Raw genomic sequence first — 21,870 nt, forward strand, 5'->3', positions numbered from 1 at the left:
CAAGAATTCTGTATCCAGAAAAACTGTCTTCCAAAAACAAAGGGGAAAGTGAGATACTTCCTGATAAGTAAGACCTGAGAGAGTTGATCGCAAGTAGATATCCTGTATGAGAAACGCTAAAGGGCCAAAATGACAGGACCCTAGACACTAACTCAAAGCTGCATGAAGAAAGACAGAACAGGTGACTACACAGAAAGATATACAAGCTGGCATTACTGCATTTTGGTTTGTAAGTCGTCCTTTTCCCCCCCTATATGATTTAGAAATGCAGGAAGCAATCTGTCAGTGGGCACACAGTTCATATCTGTGACAACAACGGGGGATAGGAGCTGAATGTCTGTACACTATTGAGACTCAATTGGTATTCTTCAAACTATGGTGTTCTAATTCTAAGATTTCAATTGTAACTTTCAAGGCAACCACTGGGAGAATACCGAAAAGAATATACAGAAAAGGAAAGGAGAAGGAACTCAAAATGGTACCATACAGAAATCAACTAAATACCAAAAACAGGCAGTAGTGGGGGAAATGAGGAAGAAAAACCATATGAGACACACAGCAAAGAAATGACTAACTGGTGGAAGTAAATCCTTTCTTTTCAGGAATCTCTTTAAACGTAAATGGATTAAACTCTCCAATTAAAAGGCAGGGATTGGCAGAGTGCATAAAACAACATGATCCATCTGCGACATGCTGTACAAGAGACTCACTTTAGATAAAAAGACACACAGAGGTGGAAAGTCAAAGGATGGAATAAGGTGCTCCATGCAGGGGCACCTGAGGGGCTCAGTTGGTTAGGCATCTGACTTCAGCTCAGGTCATGATCTCACAGTTGTGAGTTGGAGCCCCGCATCCATTCTCAGTGCAGAGCCCACTCTGGGTCCTTGTCTCCCTCCCTCTGCCCTCCCCCGCCCATGCTCTCTCTGTCAAAAATAAGTAAACATTAAAAAAAAAAGATATCCCATGCAAACTGTAATCAAAGAGAGCTGGGGTGCCTGTATTATTATCACATGAAATAGGCTGTATGTCAGGTGCCCTTTGGACAAGTTGTCATTTCTCACGATCGTGTATAGAAAGGGTTGTACCTGCCCAGCTCATGTGAGAGGGTGAGTTTTCTGCCTTGCAATCTCTTAACACTTATTCAATAGCAAAACTGTTCAATTCTTCCCAGCCTTTGTAGAGAGGACTCACCGGGTTGGCAGGAGACTGTTTTTAACCGTTGGTCCCAATGGTGTCCTCTAACTCCCTTATCTCCTTTTTGTCTTTGCATGAGACCCACCTGCCACTATGCCCCCAGGACCAGCTCCTTCCCTTATCCAGCTCTGCCTTTTCTTTCTTTTTTTAATGTCTATTTAGTTTTGAGAGACAGAGAGAGACAGTGAAAGAGCAGGGGAGGAACAGAGAGAGGGAGACACAGAATCAGAAGCAGGCTCCAGGCTCCAAGCTGTCGGCACAGAGCCCGACGCGGGGCTCGAACCCACGAACTGCGGAGATCATGACCTGAGCTGAAGTCGGTTGCTTAACCGACTGAGCCACCAGGCACCCCTCTGCCTTTTCTGAATGCCCTTTTCACATCCCAGATAATGTACTCACTGTTTTATGGGTTTTTTTTGCCTTGCTCCTCTGCCTCGGGCAGGGGCCTGTGTCTATGTTGTTCACTGAGGGAGTAGGCACACAGCAGTCACTACATAAGTCCTGGTAAATGAATGAATGTCCAATAGGCAGCTCAAACTCACCAGGGCCAAACACTATAGCTGCTGTGTCCCCTGTTCAGCCCATGGAGCTCTGCCTTCCAGTCACTGAGGCCGAAATGTTGGTCATTTTTGCTCATACCCATGGTGTCCATGCTGGACGTCCCATGGCCCCACCTGCCTGCCTGTCAGATCCCATCTCTCACCTGTCAGATCCCGTTAGAACCAGGCAGCTCATGGCCCTTCGCCTCTGCAGTCTCAGCTCACAAGGCGCCCTCTCCCATACTTCCTGTCTGCTTTCCCGCCTCGTTCTCCCCAGCCTCAGCCTGGCGCGGGGCACCCCATATAATGTATGCATTTAGTCGTCTGTCTCCCGCACGCAAAACTCAGCTCCTGGCAGGGTGATGAACGGTCCCCGTTTGCCTGGGCTTCAGGACTGAGAATCCTGACCCAATCAGGCCCTCGGTCCAGGGCAGACCCAGGCTTGGTCCCCAGTTGCAAGGGCGGGGATCTTTGTCAATGTTACTTCCTGATGCTGGGTCAGTGGGGCACCCAGTGGTACTCAGCACCTGCTTGAGAAATGGGTGAATGAATGCGTGAATGAATGAGGCACACAGATGTCCCAAAGACTCCCTGTGGGTCAAGTGAGAGCCCCGGCGGGGGTGACCTAGCCACCTGCCTTTAGCCCTTCCCATCCTGGGGCCTGAGTTCCTCGCGTCTTTCTCCTGGACAGGAGTGGCCTGGGATGGGGGAGGGTGTTACGGGTCAAAGCGGGCCTGCCAGGCCAGGGGGCGCTGGGTGTGGCCTAAGATCTTGGCTTGGAGGTTGATCCCTGAGCGCCACTGCCACTTGGTGGCAGCACACACGCGGACAGCCGGGAAGCCGTGCCCGAGGAGGCCCCTCCTCACCCCAGTCCCTACAGCCCCGAATGTCCTCGACAGGCTCGCAGTCAGAGCCTGTTTGGGCCTCGGTCTCCCCCACCCGTGGAAGGCCAGGGCTCCCGCAAGTCCTGAAGGCGCCCGCCTCTGGTCTGCTCCCGCACCCCCTCCCTGCTCCACCTCCCGGCAGGTGAGGATTTTCGGGGGTAGCCCTGGGTCCGAGCCCGGATGGTCCAGGTGAGGGGAGCAGGAACGCAGGGCAGGGGCGGCACAGCCGTAGCCAGCGCTCAGTCCCCCTCCCTGCCCTGCGCCTTGACGGGGAGGGGGCACCGCGGGCAGACGGTGTTGGGGGGGGGGGGGGTAAGAGGACCCCTCGCCTCCAAGGGCCGGGCAATGCGAAAACGTGGTGAGCGCAGACCACAGCCCGCCACCCCCGAAACCCTGACCTGGGATGGGGGTGGGTGGTCTGGGACCCGAGGGTGAGGCCTCTCTGCCCCTCCGCCCACCCCCCTTTCACCCTCCTTTCAGCTCCTGTTTGACCCGGCCTCTCACGGCCCCTTTCGGGGACCAGACGCTGGAGGGGGTTGCAGGAAAGGGCGCCCCCTTGCTCCGCCCCTTCAGTGTGGGGGGCGGATCTCCGGGCTGAGCGCCAGCAGGGGTGAACCAGCGGCACACCCCTCTCCTCCCACTGTCCCTCCCATACATGGCCCCGGGCAGGCCGCCGAGGTATTGGCATCTCCAGCCTATGGGGTGTTCTCGGGGGACAGCCTGGGGCTCGTACGTGGTGGGGGTCGCCGGGGGAGGGCAGCAGGCTCTGTCTGCGACCTGTGGTTCCGCCCTCGCCTCCTCGGCAATCCCGCCCCCCCCCCCCATTTTAACAGGTACAGCTGGGCGCCATAACCCTCCCCCACCCCACCTGCCGCAGGGCTTCCGTCGCCCTGCAGACCCCGCGTCTATCCTCAAGCGAAGAGGCGAGCTAGGCGCACAAGTGTTTACTGGTTTTGCCCACTCCTGGTCTGCTGTAGCCACCGCCCCCCACCCCCTGCAGGGCGGGAAGGGGGCCAGGCCCCGGGTGCCTGGTGGGGGGCCACTGTGGTCAGGTGGACACGAGCGGGGACTCCAGATGCAGGAGGGACAGCCTGGCAGTGCCTGTGAGCAAGCAGGACAGTTCTGTGGGGGCACATCTGCCGGGCCGGCCGCTGGGCGACCCCTGGCCTGGGTGTGGAAATCACGCTGCAGGGCCAAGGGTCCCTCTGTGGTCCTTGAGCACAGATGGCACACAGTGGCCCTTAATGACACTTCTGAGAAGGGCACATCCCTTTGGGTGGCTCCTGAGGCCACAGGAAGTGGCCAGCCTTGACCCGACTGGCTGTGCAAGGTGACCTGAGCTCTGGGAGGGTAGGTGCAGGGGGCCGGGCGGAGGCCCCGCCTGGGCAGTGGGGGGCCGCCCTGCTAGCATGTGGACAGTCAGTATGGGAGCGCTCTGGGCAGGGGCTGGGGGTGGTCCTGGGCCAACGGAGCCTGGTCAGCCGTAGCAAGTGTGGGGTCGCACTCTGCTTTCCAGCGCTCAGGCAGGGGCCAGGGATGGTGGCCGTGACCCCGGGTGGTCCGGAGGGAGCCTGCACCAAGCTGAGACAGGACAGGTCGGAGGCCAGGCCATCCAGGAGAGAGGGCAGCCCACCCAGCCATTCCGTGGCCTTCAGCAGGGGGTTCAGGGAGGGGCTGAGGGCCCTTCATCTGACCCAAAGCTCCCCGCCCAGCTTGAGGGCCCCCAGGGAGCTGTGCGCGGCTGGGGAGACGCAAGGTGGCCGGCCCCACAGCCCGTGTGCAGGCGAGCCGCCTCTAAGTTCTGAGGCCTGGCTTTTGCTGCCAGAGGCTCGGAGCCCCAGATGTGAGCCCTCTGCACCCCAGCATTCAGCCAGGGCATCTGCTTGTGCTCCGTGAGGCTCCTGGCCTCAGTCCGCTGTCCCCTGGGTGGCAGCTGGAAAGAGAGGGACGGGAGTGCTGCTTCAGTCTACACAATACCAACCTTGTCTGGGGGCACAGCCTCCTCCAGCTCACCCCCAGCTGTGTGGCCGGGGGAAGGAGAGGGAGCCGTGGGCTCCAAATGCTCCGGGCTCATTGGGCAGGCCCTTCTAGGCCCTTCCAGGCCTTTCCAGGCTGCCCGTCCTTTCTTCGGGGGCAGTCCACTTAGACCCCCAAAGCAGCCCGGTCTCTCTGCTCACAGGCCGGTCCCTGGGACCCTGGGACTCACCCGGTGTGGCATGGAGGTTCTGGCAGTGGCTGGGGTCAGCTCCCAGGTCACCTGGCTGGCAGGCGGTGGAGCCCCGCCCCAGATACGGGCCCTCAGGGGTGACCGTCGCCCCTTTGGCCTGTGATGTGCTGGAGGGGATCTTGGCTGAGGAATGGGGGCCCAGACTTGACTGAAAAGCTCCTCTGGGGGCTGGGAGGGGTTGGAAGACACGGGTGTAAGAGGCCCTGGCCAGGCCACCAGCTTTGGAAAGGGTGCGAGCCGCCCGGAGGCCTGGGTGCGAGCCCCTTCCCATCTCCCTCTCCCTCCAGGGCTCCTGCCGTCCACTCTCCGTCAGCAGCCAGAGGGCTTCCACACATGCAGGTGGCGATGCCCACTCCCACTTAACAGCCCGGTGCCCTTCTCAGGCCCCGCAGGCAGAGGCCACCCTCCTGGGCCACACCCAGGACCTACACGGTTCGCTCTGCCTCTTGCTAAGCCCGAGATCCCAGGAGTCTGGGCCTAAGTGGCTTGGGTGGGTGAAGGCGGGCTGATGGACGTCCCGAGGCCCCCGACAGTTGGAACCAGAACCCCGGCCAGGGGTGGTGGACACGCAGGGAGGAGGAAGCTGCACCGCGGGTGCCCAAGGATGGACCTCGGGGGTGGGGGTGGGGCCGGGCCCCTACCTTCCGTCCGGCCTGGCTTCGCCCTGGCTCAGAAGCCTGGCCTGACTCCAAGGCAGGTGGCCCCTCTGTCCCCCACTGGCGCCCGGTCTCCCGAGCGGCGCACACTACCCCCGCCCTGAGAGTGAGAGCCAGCGACCGGCTCTGAGCTGAGGATGGGGTCCAGCCCCGGCCTCCTGCGGCCCGTGAGCGTCCACTGCCCCCGCACCCCCGGGGTCGAGGCCCAGGCCCGGCACTCACTGCATTGAAGATCACACAGCTGCTGGGGGGTGGAGAAGTGCACATCGGTCCTCCAGCCCTGCAGGCGGAGGGGGGGCAGCTCGGTCAGCCCGCGGCCCCCTCCCTGCACCCCAACCGTGTCCCCCAGAGCGACAGCCTGGAGAGGAGCTTTGGGGGGCAGGAGTTCCCCTGTGGGCTGATGGCAGGGAAACAGGTCTGGGACTGGAGCAGGTGGGTGGGGGCGGGGTGGGGCGGCACCACCCACCTGGATGCAGGTGCTGGGGGCACAAGCCTCGTCCCTGGGGATGTCCACGAAGGCAACCGCGGAGTCAGCCATGAAGCCACCCTGGGTTGGGAGAGGGGCAGGTCGCGGGAAGTGGGGGTGGGGGGCAAGACCGGCCGTAGTGTGTCGCTGTGGCACAGGGACACAGGTGTCACACACAGCAGAGCAGCCCTGCACCCCTCCACACCGGGCGGTCTCCAGGGAAGCCAAGGGGTCAACCACCTTCCCCAGGAAGGCGCCCACCCCGCCTGGCTCACTGAGGCTGGAGGGAGAGGCGTGGCCTGGATCGCTGGGTGGCAGGCAGGGGGCCACATCTTCCTTTGGTGACACAGGTGCACCTTGAAGCTGGCAGTGCCGGGCGAGAAGAAGGTGACTCGGAGGTGGCCCTGAGACGCGGCTGGCCGGACAGTCATCTTCCAGGCTGTGGGGTGGAGCGTTGAGGCCCAGCAGCCCCCCCCTCCCCCGCCCCCCGCCACTTCCACTCCCCTTCTCACTGACCCGGCACCCTGTCATCCTGCCTGCCTGGCCACGAGGCACCTCTCGGAGCGCAGAAAAGGGCGTTATTTGCTGCAACCGCACAGCAAAAGGCGCAGGCCCCCTCCCTGCCCTGCGGCCCCATGGAGAGCTCACCTGGGAAGCCTAGTCGTTCGAAAGGGCACCTCACCCAGAAGCCCCGGCCGGTGGAGAACTGCAGAGAGGACACGAGGGGTGAGCTGTGGCAGGTGGGGGGTGGCCGGGGGCTCGGGCAGGCTGGGGCTCCTTCCCGCAGAGCCATTCAGCTGCACCCGCTGTCAGACCAGGGTTGGGGGCAGAGGGGTCACTGGGAGGCTGGGCCCCAGGGCCGGGCAAGGTCTGGAGTGAGTGTGGCTGCACGTCCCCGCCCCCACGCCCCGATCCCTCTGCCGACCCCTCTGCCGGCCTCCCTGCTGCCTCTCCCTAAGCTCCAGGCTGGCGCCGGCCCACTCACCTTCAGGCAGAGCTGGGGCTGTCTGTCCACCAGCGGGTACTGCACCTGTGGGGGGCTCGGGTCAGGCCCTGGCCGTCCGTGCCCACCCCCACCCCGCCTGGTGGCCACTCACCCTGCCCCGTGCCGACCGGCCGGAGTGCTCCAGCTCGTGGCAGAGGGCCCCTGGCTCCGGGCGCCAGCACAGGCTCACGTGGCCGCTCACGGGACAGGCGGGCTCCCAGCTCAGTGCCTGGCTTCCGGGGTGGTAGCGGATGGCGTCCCACAGTGCCTCTGTGTCTGCAGGGACCCTCCCCAGGGGCTCCAGTCAGCTGAGCCCAGCACCTGCTTCAGGGACTGCTGGGCCACGGCGAGACTCAGGTGCAGTTTCCCTGCGGGTCTCTGGGCCCTGGCCAAGTGTGTGTGTGTGTGTGTGTCCGTGTGCCTGTGCGGTGTCAGGGAGCAGAGCCCAGCGCAGGGTAACACTCCTCCACCCCCCAGAGAGCCGCTCTCGACAACACTTGCTTCTTCTTCCGGGTGAGCAGGGCCGGGGCTCGTGCACACGTGTACGCTGGGCGCGCGCACGCGGGCACACCCGTGTCTGCAGATTCTGCCACTGAAAGGGCTTGCTTGGGACACCCCTTCGGCTACGTGTTGCCCGAGGCACGCTCAAGGACCTGGGCCGGCCCGGCCCCACCCTGCCAGGCACCTTGGACGCGCTCACCTTTCCCGCCCCCTACTCCACACCACGGGGCACTTGCCATTTTCGAAGGGACAGGCCTGCATCCGCACTGCGTCAGGGGTCGCAGACCAGCCCTGCGGGAGGGGCCGGGGTCAGCGCAGGTCCTGCCCTTCCCTCGTCTCCTCCCAGCAGTGAAGGCCACACGCTCACTGACCTCAAGGCACAGGCACGGCAGCTCTCGGCTGTAGGGCAGAGAGACGGCGCGGGAGACCCTGTTCACCGTCACCTGCAGCGGAGTGGAGGGCTCAGGGGCTGGGGGCCCGGTGGGTGGGCGTGGCCTGGGCTGGGACGGGGCGGGGCGTGACGGCCCGGGGTGGGTGGGGCCTGGGGCTTGTGGGGCGGGTGGAGCCCGGGCTCGGGTGTGGGGCGGAACTTGGTCTGGGCCCGGAGGCGGTGTCCGGGGCCGGGCTCACCCGCACTGGGGCACCCACGTCCTCACAGGTGAACCACTTGAGGCAGAGCCGCACGTAGTAGTCGGAGTCCGCGCGAGCCTCGGGCACCTGTACCAGAATGACCTTGCGGCCGCGGTCTACCCAGTAGGAGAACTTCCCGGCTACAAAAAGGCGGGCGGGCGGCAGGTGGAGGCCACGCTGGGACTAGAGGTCACTGGACACAGGTCCCCACCTGTCCCGAGAGCCTCGAGGTGGTGACCCCTGCCAGCCCTAGGCACCTGGGGACCCATCGTGATCTCCCAAGTGGGGCGGGCAGAAGATCCCGGTGGGAGGGCGGTGGGTGCCCGCAGCAACCTGCGGGGCTTCCCAGGGGCTGCGGGGCTGTGGTCCCACCCGGGGAGGGGGCCTCACCAAAGCAGAAGGGCAGGTTCCTCCCCACGTCTTGGTCTCTGCAGTCTGCAAACGCATAGGCAATGGTGGGCCCAGCCACTCTGTCCCCAGGAGCCGCACACCCCGGTGGGCCTCTGCCCATGTGCTCCACAGAAAGAAGTCCCGCCTCTCCAGGGAGGCCGTGACCCCGGAGCTAAGCCAAGGCGCTTGCTGGGAGCTGTGCAGCATGGGGCCCTGCCCCCTTCCTCGCGTGTCCCACCCCGAGTCGGTCCCTAGACGCCAGGGGCAGCCGTGCCGGGGCTCGCCCCAGGGGCTCTCACCTTCCACGTGGTATTGTTGGTCCAGCCGGACCCCACAGAAGTGGGGCACTGTCCTCAGGGTGACGTAGAGGCTCTGGGCCACGCTTACTTCGAAGCATTCAAAGTGCACCTGGAGCTGGGCAGGTGCAGGTGTGAGCCAGGCGCACCTGGGGTCTCCACCTACCCACCCCCAGCCAGGCCAGCCCCGCCGGGCACAGCCGGAGCTCCGCAGAGGGGGTGCCCGTTCCTCGGGCATCGGGTCGGTCAGGTGTCGAGGAAGGGGGGGCAGCCCCGGGACAGCTGCCCCTGCCTGACAAAGGCTTGGGCTGGGTGGCCCGGCAGGTGTGGGTCAGGCCCTGGCCTCACCTGCTGCCCCACATGTAGTCGGCGGGAGGCCCTTGAGACCCGCACGCTCTGACACTGGGTCTCCTGGGTGTCGAGGCTCATGGAGCAGGCCTCCAGGCCCCGCAGGCTCTCTGGGTGAAGGGAGGGACCGGGCAGGGCTTGTCAGATGGGGCAGTGAATCCTGTCCTCCTCTCCTCTCTCCGCGATGTGCGGCTAGTGGGGCCGCCCTGCCCCACCGGGCCCGTCGGATGGTGGGGGCTAAAGGAGCCCGGAGCCCACCCCCCTCACAGTCAGCACACCCCGAGGCCTCTCACCGTGCAGCGTGAGGGAGGCCTGCACACGCAGGAGCAGGGAGCAACCGTCGTGGGGGGCACACCTCATGGCAGTGGAGAGCGTCAGGGCCTCCAGGATGGACCTGGACATGGACGAAGGGGACTGCCGGCAGAAGCTGCTAAGAATATTCCCTGAGGAGGGGAGATGAGGGTGAGTGCCACGGGGCTCTCCCCCAGCACCCCGGTTAGGCCGTGTGGGTGGCCCGGCCTGGGGGGAGCCCTCGGGCTGCATGTCTGGGGAGGGGTCCTCACCATCTCGCCCCAGAGCCATCAGGGAGCTGGCCCCCCCTGAGTAGTGGACCCGCCCCTGAGCCAACTGTCTGTTGGGGATCAGGAGTGGGGCCAGGCCCGGGAGCAGGCCACACCTGAGTGTGGGTAGCTGCTGCCCTGCCTGGGGTGCAGGGGTGAATGGAGCCTGCCTTCCCATAAGCTGGCAAGCCCCATCGCCCGTCTTCAAAGATGAGCAACAGAAAAGGCCTGCTAGGGGCCCCTGGGTCATGACCCCAATGTCATGCAGCCTCGGGCTCTGTTCACAGGCCAGCGGCTGCCCTAGTGCAGGCAGGACTGGCCCGGAGGCCTTGGCGGGGCTGGGGCTGGGGCAGGCCCTAGGGCTGAGCAGCAGTCGTGGCCTTCACTTGGCCGGGCTTGCAGCTGGGGACTTGGGGGACAGTGGAGTTGGTTCCACACGAGCCGTGGAGCGCTGGGGAGGCCTGTGCCCCCCAGAGTCAGCGGCCCGGGTGCCCTCCTGCGTGCAGGGCTGTGGCTCGTCTGCAGGCATGAGAAGTGGCGTTCAGGCCTGGTGCCACGTGAGGTGGAGGGAGCAACCCCGCGGTGGGACCATGTGTCCAGGGAGGGGAAGGTGCACGTGCTCGGTGGGTGCTTCGGGGGCTCAGAACCCCCAGGGTCCCCACGGGGCATATGAGGAGGACGTCACTGGGGACAGAACTCAGGGGAAGTGCAGGCACCACAGCCTGTCAGACCAGGCTGAGGCGCTGACATGCAAATCAAGGGGGAGGCAGAGGAAGATGGCGACCAGACGCCTCTGCGGTGAGACCGAGGCGGGAACGGACGCTCCTCAAAGGCCCTAGCGCTCGAGGCCTGAGGCGCTGACCTGAAGGCACAGAGCAGCCATCTGTCCCCAAGCCTGGGGCCACAGGCTGCTTCTGCTCAGGGACCTTCTCCAGATGGAATGCAAGCAGATGGTCTATGGAGAAGGCAGGTCTTTGCAGGAGGGCAGTGGCCCGACCACGGGGGCACGGACAAACATGCTGTGGTAGCCTGTCACTCAACAGGGCCCATACTGACTGGCTTCAGAAACAGACTCCATGAGATCTGAATACGTTCATGGGAAAGAAGTCCGGCTCCGTGGATCCCACTGTGGCCAAGATGGAGTCACGGTGGTGAGGTTTACCCTCCTGCCCGACACAGCCTGGAAAACCAGACGAAATATGTGGAGCGGTGGTTTCACGACATGACACGAGGAAGAGAAGGAGAGCGATGTCCTTGGCACAGGGGACACATACGTGAGTTCCGCACGTGCGCCAGTGTCTCGAGAGCGTTTTCAGGCTGTGGTGGAGGGAGGGGATCCAGAGGAGCCCGGCACTCTCCCTGAGTCGAGGAAACGGGCAGAGAGCCTGGGCCGACCAAAGCACCAGCACTAGCAGGACGGAGTGTGAGACAGGAGAGAAGGCTTCGGAGAGAACCGCGAAGAACGTCCACCCTGCCAGGCACAGGTCAGCACACGCACGTGAGGGAACTACCGGAGGCAGGGGAGGAACCGGCCCAGAGGATCTGAGGGAAGAGTGTCCTGCACTCGTACGGGGCCGAGAATAGTTCCCGTTCTCAGCCGGGCACTGGGTAGGTGCCACCCACGCGAGTCTTGCCTCAGTAGGGGATAATTAGCCTCAGACTGATTGCTGCTCTCATCCCGCCCAACGTGTCTTAAAAGCGAGACCCCAGAAAGTTTAAGCTGTTTGCAAGTAACTTAACTGTATTCCAGGAAAGCCTCAACAATATTTGTACGAACAAAAATACATATCCAGAACATAACGGGGTAAAATTCATGGTGTCTGCCATCCAATAAAAAATTACAAGACATGCAAGGAACCAGGAAAATACAGTCTATAATGAGAAGAATCGATTAATTGAAACTGATACAGGTATTAGAATTGTTAGTCAAGAACATTAAAACAATTATTATAATTGTATTCCGTATGTTTGAAAAGTTCATTATAGATATGGAAAATTAGATAGATGGGTAGATAGATCTCAAATCCAACTTCTAGAGAAAGACTATAATGTCTGAGATGAAAAAATACATCAAATGGGATTAATAGCGGATGAGATATTAAAAGAAAAGAAGACCGGGGAAGCTAACATGGCAATAGAAAGCATCCAAAAGTAAATGGAAAGAGATAACGATGATGATGGTATAACAGTAGAAGCTTTGGCAGGACAACTTCAGTGACTTAATGCATGTGTAATTAGAATCCCCAGAGGAAGGGGGGATGAAACAAAATCTTGAAGAAGTGATAGATATCTCCCCAACTTGATGAAAACTGTAAACTCGCAGATCCAGGAAGCTTGGTGAGTGCCAAGTGTAAGAAAGATGAAAAAAATCATGAGGGGGAGAAGGTGTGACTACAACAGCACAAATGCCCAGAGGGCAGAAGTGGAGCTGCCAAGGGTAGGATCGTAGGCTATTTGTGAGGTGCTGCGTTACCACTTGAAGGGAGACTCGAAGGAGTTAAAGATGTATATTATAAATGCCAAAAAAAAAAAAAAAAATCCAAAAAGCAAAACAAAAAAAACACCAAAGCAATCACTAAAATAACAGTTTGAACTAATAAGTCAACTAAGAAGATAAAATGAAATCACACACACACACACACACACACAGAGAAATAACTAATAAGGCAGAACAAGAAAAGGTTAATGAAGAAGAGATGGAACAAAACACAAATAGGAAGAAGATCAGTTAAACCTAACCGTCTCGGGGCACCTGGGTGGCTCAGTCAGTTGAGCATCCGACTTCAGCTCAGGTCATGATCTCGCGGTGAGTTCGAGCCCCGCATAGGGCTGTGCGCTGACAGCTCGGAGACTGGAGCCCGCTTCGGATTCTGTGTCTCCCTCTCTCTCCGCCCCTCCCCTGCTCATGCTCTGTCTCTCTCTGTCTCAAAAATAAATAAAAACATTTAAAAAATTTAAAAAACCTAACCATCTCAATAATCATATTAAGCGTAAATGTTTAATACCACAGTTAGGCAAAGATTTTCAGACTGTACAGAAAAGCAACACCCAACTGTAAACTGCTTATAAGGCATACACTTTAAATAGAAAGACACAAATGCAAAAAGACACAACATGCTAAGGCTAATCAAAAGAAAGCTGGAGTAGCTGTTACCAGACAACATGGATTTCATGGCAAAGAATGGGATATTATCAGGGATACGGATATTCATTTCACAGTAACAGAGGGAACCATTCATCAGGAGGACACAACATCCAGAACTGATATTATGCACATAATATCATAGTTTCACAGTGCGTAAAACGAAACTGATAAAAATATAGGGGGGAAGAGACGAGCCCACAACTATAGTTGGCTGCAATAGTCTTTCCTCTATACTTGACAGAACTAGCAGGTGGAAAACCGGAAAGAATAGAGTGACCTTGTATAACACAACCTACCAGCTTGACTTGATTGGCATTTACAGAACACCCCACCAATGACAGCAGAGTCTGCATGCTTTTCAAATGGAACATTTATCAAGAGAGACTATATTCTGGCACATAAAAGTCTCAGTAAATTCACAAGGATTCAGATCAAACAAACCATCTTCTCTGATCAAAATGGAATTAGAAATCAATAAAATATTCCTGGAAAATTTCCCAACATTTGAAAACTAAACAATACACTTCTACATAACCCTTGGGACAAAGAAGACACGAAAAGGGAAATAAGAAATTACTTTGAACTGAATGAAAATGAAAAAACAACGTGTAAAAACATTTGGATGCCTGCCAAAGATTCATCTTTGAAAGATGCTGGTAAGAGAATGAAAAGACGAGTCACAGACTGAGGGAAAATACTTGCAGATCATATACCTGGTAAGGAACTTGTATTCAGAACGTGTGAAGAGCTCTCCAAATTTAATAACAAGGAAACCAACAACCCAGTAAAGAGTAATATTGAACAGATTCTTCACCACGGAAGATAAAAGTGGGAGAGAAGCCCGTGAGGAAAGGCTCAACATCGACAGACGTTAGGGAAATGCAAACTTAAGCCACAATGAGCTAGTGTTACCTTGTAGAACGGCTCAGATGGAAAGGACCGACCACACCAAGTGTAGACAAGGATGTCCAGGCATAAGAATCCTCGCACACTGCTGGCGGGAACAGAAAATGTCACAACCACTTTACAAAACGATTTGGCAATTTTTTAGAAGGTAAGTATACACCTGCTGTACGATGCAGACATTCCATGCCTTGATATTCACCCCAGAGTGATGAGAAAGGCTTGCCCATGAATGTTGATTGTGGTTTCGTTTTTAGAAGCCAAAACCTGGAGACAGCCCAAATGTTCATCAGCAGGTGAGTGGGCAAACAGACCGTGGCATAGCCATCCAGTGCGACGGGCTTTTGACACACGCCACACGCGGATGAATCCAGATATGATTATGCCGAGCGAAAGAATGCAGACACAAGAGTACCCACTGCCTGATTCCATGCATCTAAAGTTTGAGAAAATGTGAGCTAATCGCTATGGAAAGAAAGCAGATATGTGGTTGTCCACTATCCTGACGGAGGTAATGGTTTCACAGGTTTCACGTAAAACCTTAGCAAACTGGATATTTAAAATATATACAGTTTGTTTTAGGTCGGCCGTATGTCAATAATGCCATAAAGCAATTTCCTCCTTCCTGCTCGTCTACAATGTGCACAAGAGGCAGGTGGTGTCCTTGGCGAGATGCGGTGCTGAGCTTGCCCCAGAGGAGCGGGTTTCTCCCAGCCCAGTTTAAAGTTGTACAAGACCATGGGGCGCCTGGGTGGCTCAGTCAGCTAGGTGTCCGACTTCCGCTCAGGTCATGATCTTGCAGTTCGTGGGTTTGAGCCCCATGTCGGGCTCTGTGCTGACAGCTCGGGGCTCAGAGCCTGGAGCCTGCTTTGGATTCTGTGTGTGTGTGTCTCTCTCTCTCCCTCCCCCACTCACTCTCTCTCTCAAAAATAAATAAACATTTAAAAAATTTTTAATTTATACAAGACCAGAAGTGGGAAAAATAAAGCAATAATTTTTTTTTTTAATTTTTTTTTTCAACGTTTATTTTATTTTTGGGACAGAGAGAGACAGAGCATGAACGGGGGAGGGACAGAGAGAGAGGGAGACACAGAATCGGAAACAGGCCCCAGGCTCCGAGCCATCAGCCCAGAGCCCAACGCGGGGCTCGAACTCACGGACCGTGAGATCATGACCTGGCTGAAGTCGGACGCTTAACCGACTGCGCCACCCAGGCGCCCCAAAGCAATAATTTTTTTAAAAAGGCTTGGGGCGCCTGGCTGGCTCAGTTGGAGGAGCGCGTGACTCTTGATCTGGGGGTTGGGAGTTCGAATCCCACGCTGGGTGTAGAGATTACTGAAAAATAAAATCTTAAAAAAAAAAAGGTAGAGCCATTGAAAAGAAAGGCTCGTGGTCAGCGTGGAAAATAGTGAACTATATGGATGGAAATCTGCTTATTTAAAAAAAATTTTTTTTACATATATTCATTTTTGAGAGACAGAGCACAAGTGGGGGAAGGGCAGAGAGAGGAGACACAGAATCCGAAGCAGGCTCCAGGCTCCGAGCCATCAGCACAGAGCCCGATGTGGGTCTCGAACCCACGAACTTTGAGATCATGACCCGAGCAGAAGTCGGACGCTTAACTGACCGAGCCACCCAGGCACCCCGGACAGCTGCTTATTTAAAATAAAATGTCTAAGAGTAGGCTCTTGTCCCAAATTAGCTGACAAAATGGGGAGAGAGTATGTAGAGGAAAGGCGAAGAGATCCAGGCATGCTCGACTATTTGTGGTGCAAAACCGGAAAACAAGACACTGTCGTTCTGTGGATTTCATCGTGAACCCCAAGTCTGTCACGAAGACCCAGGGAGAAGTAAACACACTTGGTCTCTAAACGGTTTTCAGAACTGCCGCAAGGCCTTACTAGAAGAAGGCCTAACAGATGTATTTTAAAAAGCAGAAATAGGACCCCAAAAGGAAGAAGTAGGTTACAAAAGGGAACAGGGAACACAGGAGTTGGTCAAACACGATGGTGAATTCAAATGCATATTGACAAAGGAAGAGGGGGAGAAAGAAAGCTTCTGTGTGTTTAAAAACAAGCGGAGGTTCGCTTCCCGCGACGCGGTGGACCCGGCCCTTTGGGCCAGCCTGCTGCTGAAGACAGCGACCGCTGGACGAAAAGCCGTACATATAAAAAGCCTCCCCAAAGCTTGTGGAAGGTGATGAAAGAATCAGGATCCTCAGGCCACAGTCTGAGAAAGGGCAGAGGGATGCAGTGCACAGGAAGCCACGTCTGCTGAGGGCATCACAGAGCTGCCCCCGTGTCGCCCTGGGTGGGGGGAGCCGGGAGGGACACCCCAACCCTTGGCCCCGAGTGGCGGTGGCTGGTCTGAGCAGGCAGGGAGGAAGAGAGAGCTTCCCGGAACCTCTGGTGGGTTAGGGTGCTGGTTCCCAGCCCTGGTTTGCATCTCTAGGAAGGTCCGTGAGACCTCAACCTGTTTTTCAATTCAAAATGGTCCCGATGGCCCTGACAGTCAGGCACTACCCCTGGGTACTGCTCAGAAACAGACGTGAATCTGGGCTGGAGAAGCCCCTTCATCCTAGGCCTCGGAGAATGCCAAGAATCATTTCTCAAGGGCACTGAGCACACAAATTATTTTCTAAGTTTATTTATCTTGAGAGAGAGAGAGAGACAGCGAGAGCCCTAGAGGCAGTGAGCACACGTGGGGGAGGGGCAGAGAGAGAGAACCCCAAGCAGTCTCCTCCCTGTCAGCGCAGAGCCCCACACGGGGCCTTGAACTCGTGAACCATGAGATCATGAGCTGAGCCAAAATCAAGAGTTGGATGCTTAACTGACTGCGCCACCCAGGCGGGAGCAGACATATTTAAAGATAAATAGGCCAGAAAACAAAGTGCCAAGAGGGAGAACCAGCAGAAACAGGCTTTGGACAACCCCCCAGAGCCTTCCGGTGACGGGTACCTCGGATGTGAGCCACAGACCAACCATGCTGAGACAAGCTTGAAAAAACGTGCAGTGGGGAAAACTACAAAGAGGGACCAAGCACATTCCAAAGAAACAAACAGAATTTCTAGAAATGAAGCCCACAGAAATAGAAATTAAAAATGCAACAAACGATTTTAAGAGCGGACTGGACCTCAGCAAACAGAGACTTAGAGAAGTGAATGATCACAGCAAATGATCCAGAGGGCGGCAGAGAGAAAAAAGGTGGGGGTGGGGTGTGGGGGGAACACAGCAGACACATGAAGAAATGTGAAGAAGTAAAATGGCCAAGATGAGTCTGAGGGCGTCCCAGAAGGGGAGGGAAGGGGCAGGACAGAGGTCACAGCTAGCTCTGAAAAGGCTCACACAATAAAGTAAAAGTCTCCCTTATGAACATGGTTGCAAATCCTAAATAAAATTTTAGCAACTTGATTTAATAATTTAGTAGACATGACCAGATAGGATTTGTTTCAGGACTGTAAGTGTGGTCAACATGAGAAAATCTATCAGGACAATTCACCTCATTAAAAGATTAAAGGAGGAAAACTATATGATTATCTTCACAGATGCACAAAGTTTAAAAAGAATGTTTAAAAAACTAGGAAAAGGAAGGCACCTCCTTGTCTAGATCAAGGCCGTCTACTTCAAAGGCCTCATACACCTGATATTTGATGGTAAGCCTGGGGAGTCGTTGCCATAAATATCAGAACTAAGACAAGGGTTCCCCATTCAACATTGTCTTGGTGATTGGAGCCAGGGCCATAAGACCAGAAACAAACAAAAACCATACGTTTATAAACTGTCATCATTCGTAGAATATGCAATTACTTATACATAAAAACTTAAGAGACTCAACGGGAAATTTATTAGAAATAACAGAGGTGTTTTGTTTTGTTTTGTTTTTTGGGAGAGAGAGAGAGAGCTGGGGAGGGGCAGAGAGAGGGAAGAGAGGAGAATCCTAAGCAGGCTCCATGCTGCCAGCACTAAGCCCAACGTGGGGGTCGAATTCATGAACTGTGAGATCATGACCTGAGCTGAAATCTAGAGTCGGGCGCTTACCCAACTGAGCCACCCAGGCATCCCTGAAATAACAAAGAGTTTTTAACAAATGTGTTGGACACAAGATCAATATACAAAAACAGCATTGCTCTACACAAGCAAAACCAACCTGAAAATACAATAAAATAAGGAAACCGTTTACAGTATCCTTCTGCCTCTAAAGACCATAAATGAATGTTTTGAGGAAGACGTAAATAAGTGGAAAGGCATACCATGTTCATGGTTGGAAGACTCAACTCTGATGTCATTTCTGTTTCAAATTAAGTAATAAATTCAATGCAATTCCTATCAAAATGTGTAATGTTGTAACTAATAATAAATATATATTGGTCTGTGCCCATTATCTGGTGCAGAGATCCTAAAACCCTTGGAATTTCCCAAGAGATAAGAGCCTGGAAGGTGTCTTTGGTCCTTTATAACAAACCACTTTCAACCACACCTGAATTTATGTTAATGAGGTAAGCCCCCCTAACCTGGGGGCTCTGAGGCTAAACTGATGGTCCAGGTAACATGGAACTGAGTTAATTGTTCGGTAATATTAAAAAATACACACATTGGAAAATACCTACTGATATTTTCAGTAAATTTGACAAATAATCAAAAATTCATATTGGAGGAGTGAGAGCGTATAAAATGTTAGGACCCTTTTTTTAAAGCTTTTTAATGTAAAAATGAAAATTAGATACCGAAAAGCTCACCCCAAAAAACAGCTTTGTGAATTATCACAGAGCAGATGGCCTGATCATCACCAGACGGCCAGTCCCCAGCCCATCAAACCCCGTCATTCACTCCAGAACCAGCACGCTGACTTCCGTCGTAACGATTTTGCATTTCTTTATGGTTTGATCACACTCTTCACACACTATACCTGAGGCTTGTCCATTTGTCAAACTTGGCTTATCCAGGCTGTCTACGTGTCTCCTCCCCTTTGCCGAATCAGCCTCCCGGCCAGGCGCCCTCAGGGGTGCAGCCTAGCACCCGTCTTGAGGCCCTTGTATTCCTGGCAAATCAGCAGCAGGACCCAGAGGTCTGGTTGCTCTCAGGGTCTAGATCTTTAGCAGGCTAGAGCTGGTGTTGAATGCCATCACAAGGAGGCATGCTGTGTCTGGACCTCGGCCACATGTGACATGTGACAGTGCTAGCTGTCACCAGCACTTCTGTCACTGGGAGATGCAAAATGGTGATCGAATTCTACGGTTTTGTTTCCACTTATGAGCTGGAATACCTACTTACTCCAAGGTGGCATTCACACAAGGCAGAATCAAGGCTTGATTCTTTCCTTTTATTTTCCCAGTTTTCAAGATGATGAATTGATTCCCTGTCCTCCAGAGAGGATGAAGAGTTCCTTTTTTGTTTTTTTTTTAACGGTATCATTATGAATACATGGGTTTACACATGGGTTGCAATTTATTGCGATTCTTGTTCTTTTTTTAAAGCTCAAATAATATCCACTTGGCGAATAGGGTCTTCAGGATGTCTCCCAAGTACCTTTGACAAGCACCACAGTCTTTGATAGCTTCCCTGCTCTCTGGTATGACAAGATGTCCCAGGTTCTTCCATACTCATTCTGCCCCAGACTGGGAATCAGCCACTTCTCTCAGAAGCCCTGCCTGGTTCCTTCTGGTGGGAAATGGTATTTTAAGACCACAGTCTGGGCACTAGGGAGGCTCATGGCTATGCATTGGTCACTGGTTCTAGAATTTTTCTGTGGAAAGAGTGGCAATATATTTATATAAATGTAAGTATGACTCACAAGGTCATACTTATGCTACCAATTCAGAGTAAAGGTTTTACTTCACCTTTTCTATATGACATCTGCCTCTCCTTTCTTCCATGCTGAAATGTGGATGCTCAGGGACACTAGATAATACAAGGCAAACCCGTCCTAACTGTCGTTGGCTGTATCCAAACAACGTTACAGGCGCCAAGTCTTAGTCACGGCGCCAACAGTCAGGATGATGAGAAAACGGTAAAAACATGTCTTGGCATATACTTTTCTCATCTTTCCCCATTTTTCATGGTTGTTCCCTACCTACATCATCAGAACATAAAGCCGTGACATTCCGTACTGTCTCTCTTGTCACATACAGTCTCGCAAATAGCCGCGTATGTAATTTACACACCTAATTCCCACGTTCGTCTCATCAGGCGGCTTGGCTGTTCCTCATGGGAACAGATTCCTAGCAGGTGCCTCATAGGGGCCCCTGGGGGAAATATTCCGGGTGTCCCTGCTTGTTGTGCTGTACGTGAACGTTGGCTGTTCTTTCATTGAAATATACTTGACACACAACATTGTGTAAATTTAAGATACACAACCCGTCGATCTGACACATTTATACATTACAATGTGGCTGATGTGTCCACCGCACCTCTACCGGGTCACATAATTATCTTTACTTTTTTGAGTTTGGGATAATTAAGATCCAGTCCCTTAGCAAGTCTGATGACTGGAATACAATATTGTGGTAATATTCACTGCACCGTGCGTTAGGGTTTGACCGTCCTTCTGGTGGAAAATGTTGAAAAGTCTGATCTAATATGCTTTTCTTTCCACTGTAAGTTGTCTGCTCTTTTTGCCTACCTGCCCAAAAGATTTCTCTCTTTTTATGATCCAGTAAGTTTACCAGAATACGTTTTGGTGTTAGATATTCAGAATCCATATTCTTGGGTTCATGGTTTGCCTTTTCAATAGCTAGTTTCAAGAAAAATTTTTTTTGAAATCTTCCGGGAAGTGTAGTTCTTAGTATCTGTTCTGTGGCCTTGGTTTGCTTCTTCAGAAAGAAGAAATGCACATCAGCTGTATTTTGGACATTCTCTGCCAACCTACGACACATACCATCTATTCACACATCATTTTAACCTCTCTTTCAGTTCTTTATTTTTGTAAATTTCCCCTTTTCACCTTGTATCCCTTCTGGGTGTTTAGTATCGGGTCTGTTCACGCAGGTTCTTCTACTGTAAGTCTTCATTTCTAAAATTATTTTTCCTTTATTTCTCATTCTGTGTGCTGTCACCTCGCTTCCGAGAATTTCTAATTTTGAAATAAAAGTTTACAGTTCGCGTGCCTTTCTGGTGCACCTCCATTATCTGTTGGGACGTTGTTACATTCCTTATACCCTTTTATGTCACCGTGAGGGGTCTGGCCTCTGTCCCTGACACCAGTTTTCCTGAGTTTCCCGCAGGAGGCGCAGCTCCGGCCACACAGCGCCCTCTCCTGTCGTGTTGGTGCAGCGTTTGGAAGCGGGGTGACGGTTTTCCCCCGCCCCCCGCCCGGTCCACGTCCTCTGCGGTCCTCGCTCTGTTCGGCCTCAAGCTCCCCGGTGTGGGGCCGTCTCACGAGGGGTCCTGGCACTGGGGGGGGCGCCGACAGCCGGCTCCCGCCGCGGGTCTGGGGGCGGGGGGTGGGGGGGGGAAACAGGTGAGCCTTCCCGCTCCCGCCGCGGGTCTGGGGGCCGGGGTGGGGGGCAGGTGCGCCTTCCCGCGGGGGGTCATCAATGGCTGGGACCCCCTGCCCCCCCCACCCCCGCCATCGGGGGCGCAGCCGCAGATAAGCCAGCTCACCCGGGGCCACGCCCCCGTGTCACCCCCACCGCCCAGTTTGCACCTGCGGGTTCAGGGACGCGGGCGCGCACCGCCACCGCATCTCGCGGCACAGGTGAGGAAAGAAAGGAACGAGGGAGACTCGCTCGTCTCGTCGGGAACCAGCTGGGATCAGAGGCAGCCACCCCCTCCCCCCGCTGGAAAAGCGGACCCCGCGTGGGCGCAGTAAGCGCACAACCTGAGCGGTAAGTGGTCGGGCCGCTGATGGAGCCCCGGCGGCAAACAGACCCCAGGGAATTAAAGAGCTAAAGGAAAACGACACTTTTAAACCCTTAGAAACACAGCAAAGCAGGAAACCGGGAGACGGTGTCACCACCTCAGGACCGGGAAGAATTTCTTGCAAGATCCCCCCAGATCCACAAAACCCATTAAGAGGAGACTGGTAAACGAGACCGCATCAAACTGGAAAACTCGTCCGCGGCCTTACGGGTCAAAGGGAAACGGGGAAGCGCTCTGGTGGGAGGGGCACCCCAGGGACACGCGGGACCTCACCCATGCGGCCAAGGCCG

General features: G+C 55.0%; 1 protein-coding gene across 1 annotated transcript; it reads right to left on the minus strand.

The window, feature by feature from the left end:
* Positions 1-3,554: 3,554 nt before the first annotated feature.
* On the minus strand, positions 3,555-9,606 carry IL17REL (interleukin 17 receptor E like). The gene is made up of 13 exons (XM_042948173.1): positions 9,410-9,606; positions 9,117-9,226; positions 8,772-8,886; positions 8,083-8,222; positions 7,824-7,895; positions 7,689-7,743; positions 7,064-7,227; positions 6,952-6,996; positions 6,615-6,672; positions 5,967-6,405; positions 5,723-5,780; positions 4,824-5,012; positions 3,555-4,550 (listed from the first exon to the last, which is right to left on the minus strand). Exons 1-13 carry the CDS (start codon positions 9,516-9,518, stop codon positions 4,281-4,283), a joined length of 1,824 nt encoding a protein of 607 aa, XP_042804107.1. The 5' UTR covers positions 9,519-9,606; the 3' UTR covers positions 3,555-4,280.
* Between the last annotated feature and the right edge of the window lie 12,264 nt (positions 9,607-21,870).

The sequence above is a fragment of the Panthera leo genome, chromosome B4 (assembly GCF_018350215.1).
Source record: "Panthera leo isolate Ple1 chromosome B4, P.leo_Ple1_pat1.1, whole genome shotgun sequence".
In the NCBI taxonomy this organism is placed as follows: Eukaryota; Metazoa; Chordata; class Mammalia; order Carnivora; family Felidae; genus Panthera; species Panthera leo.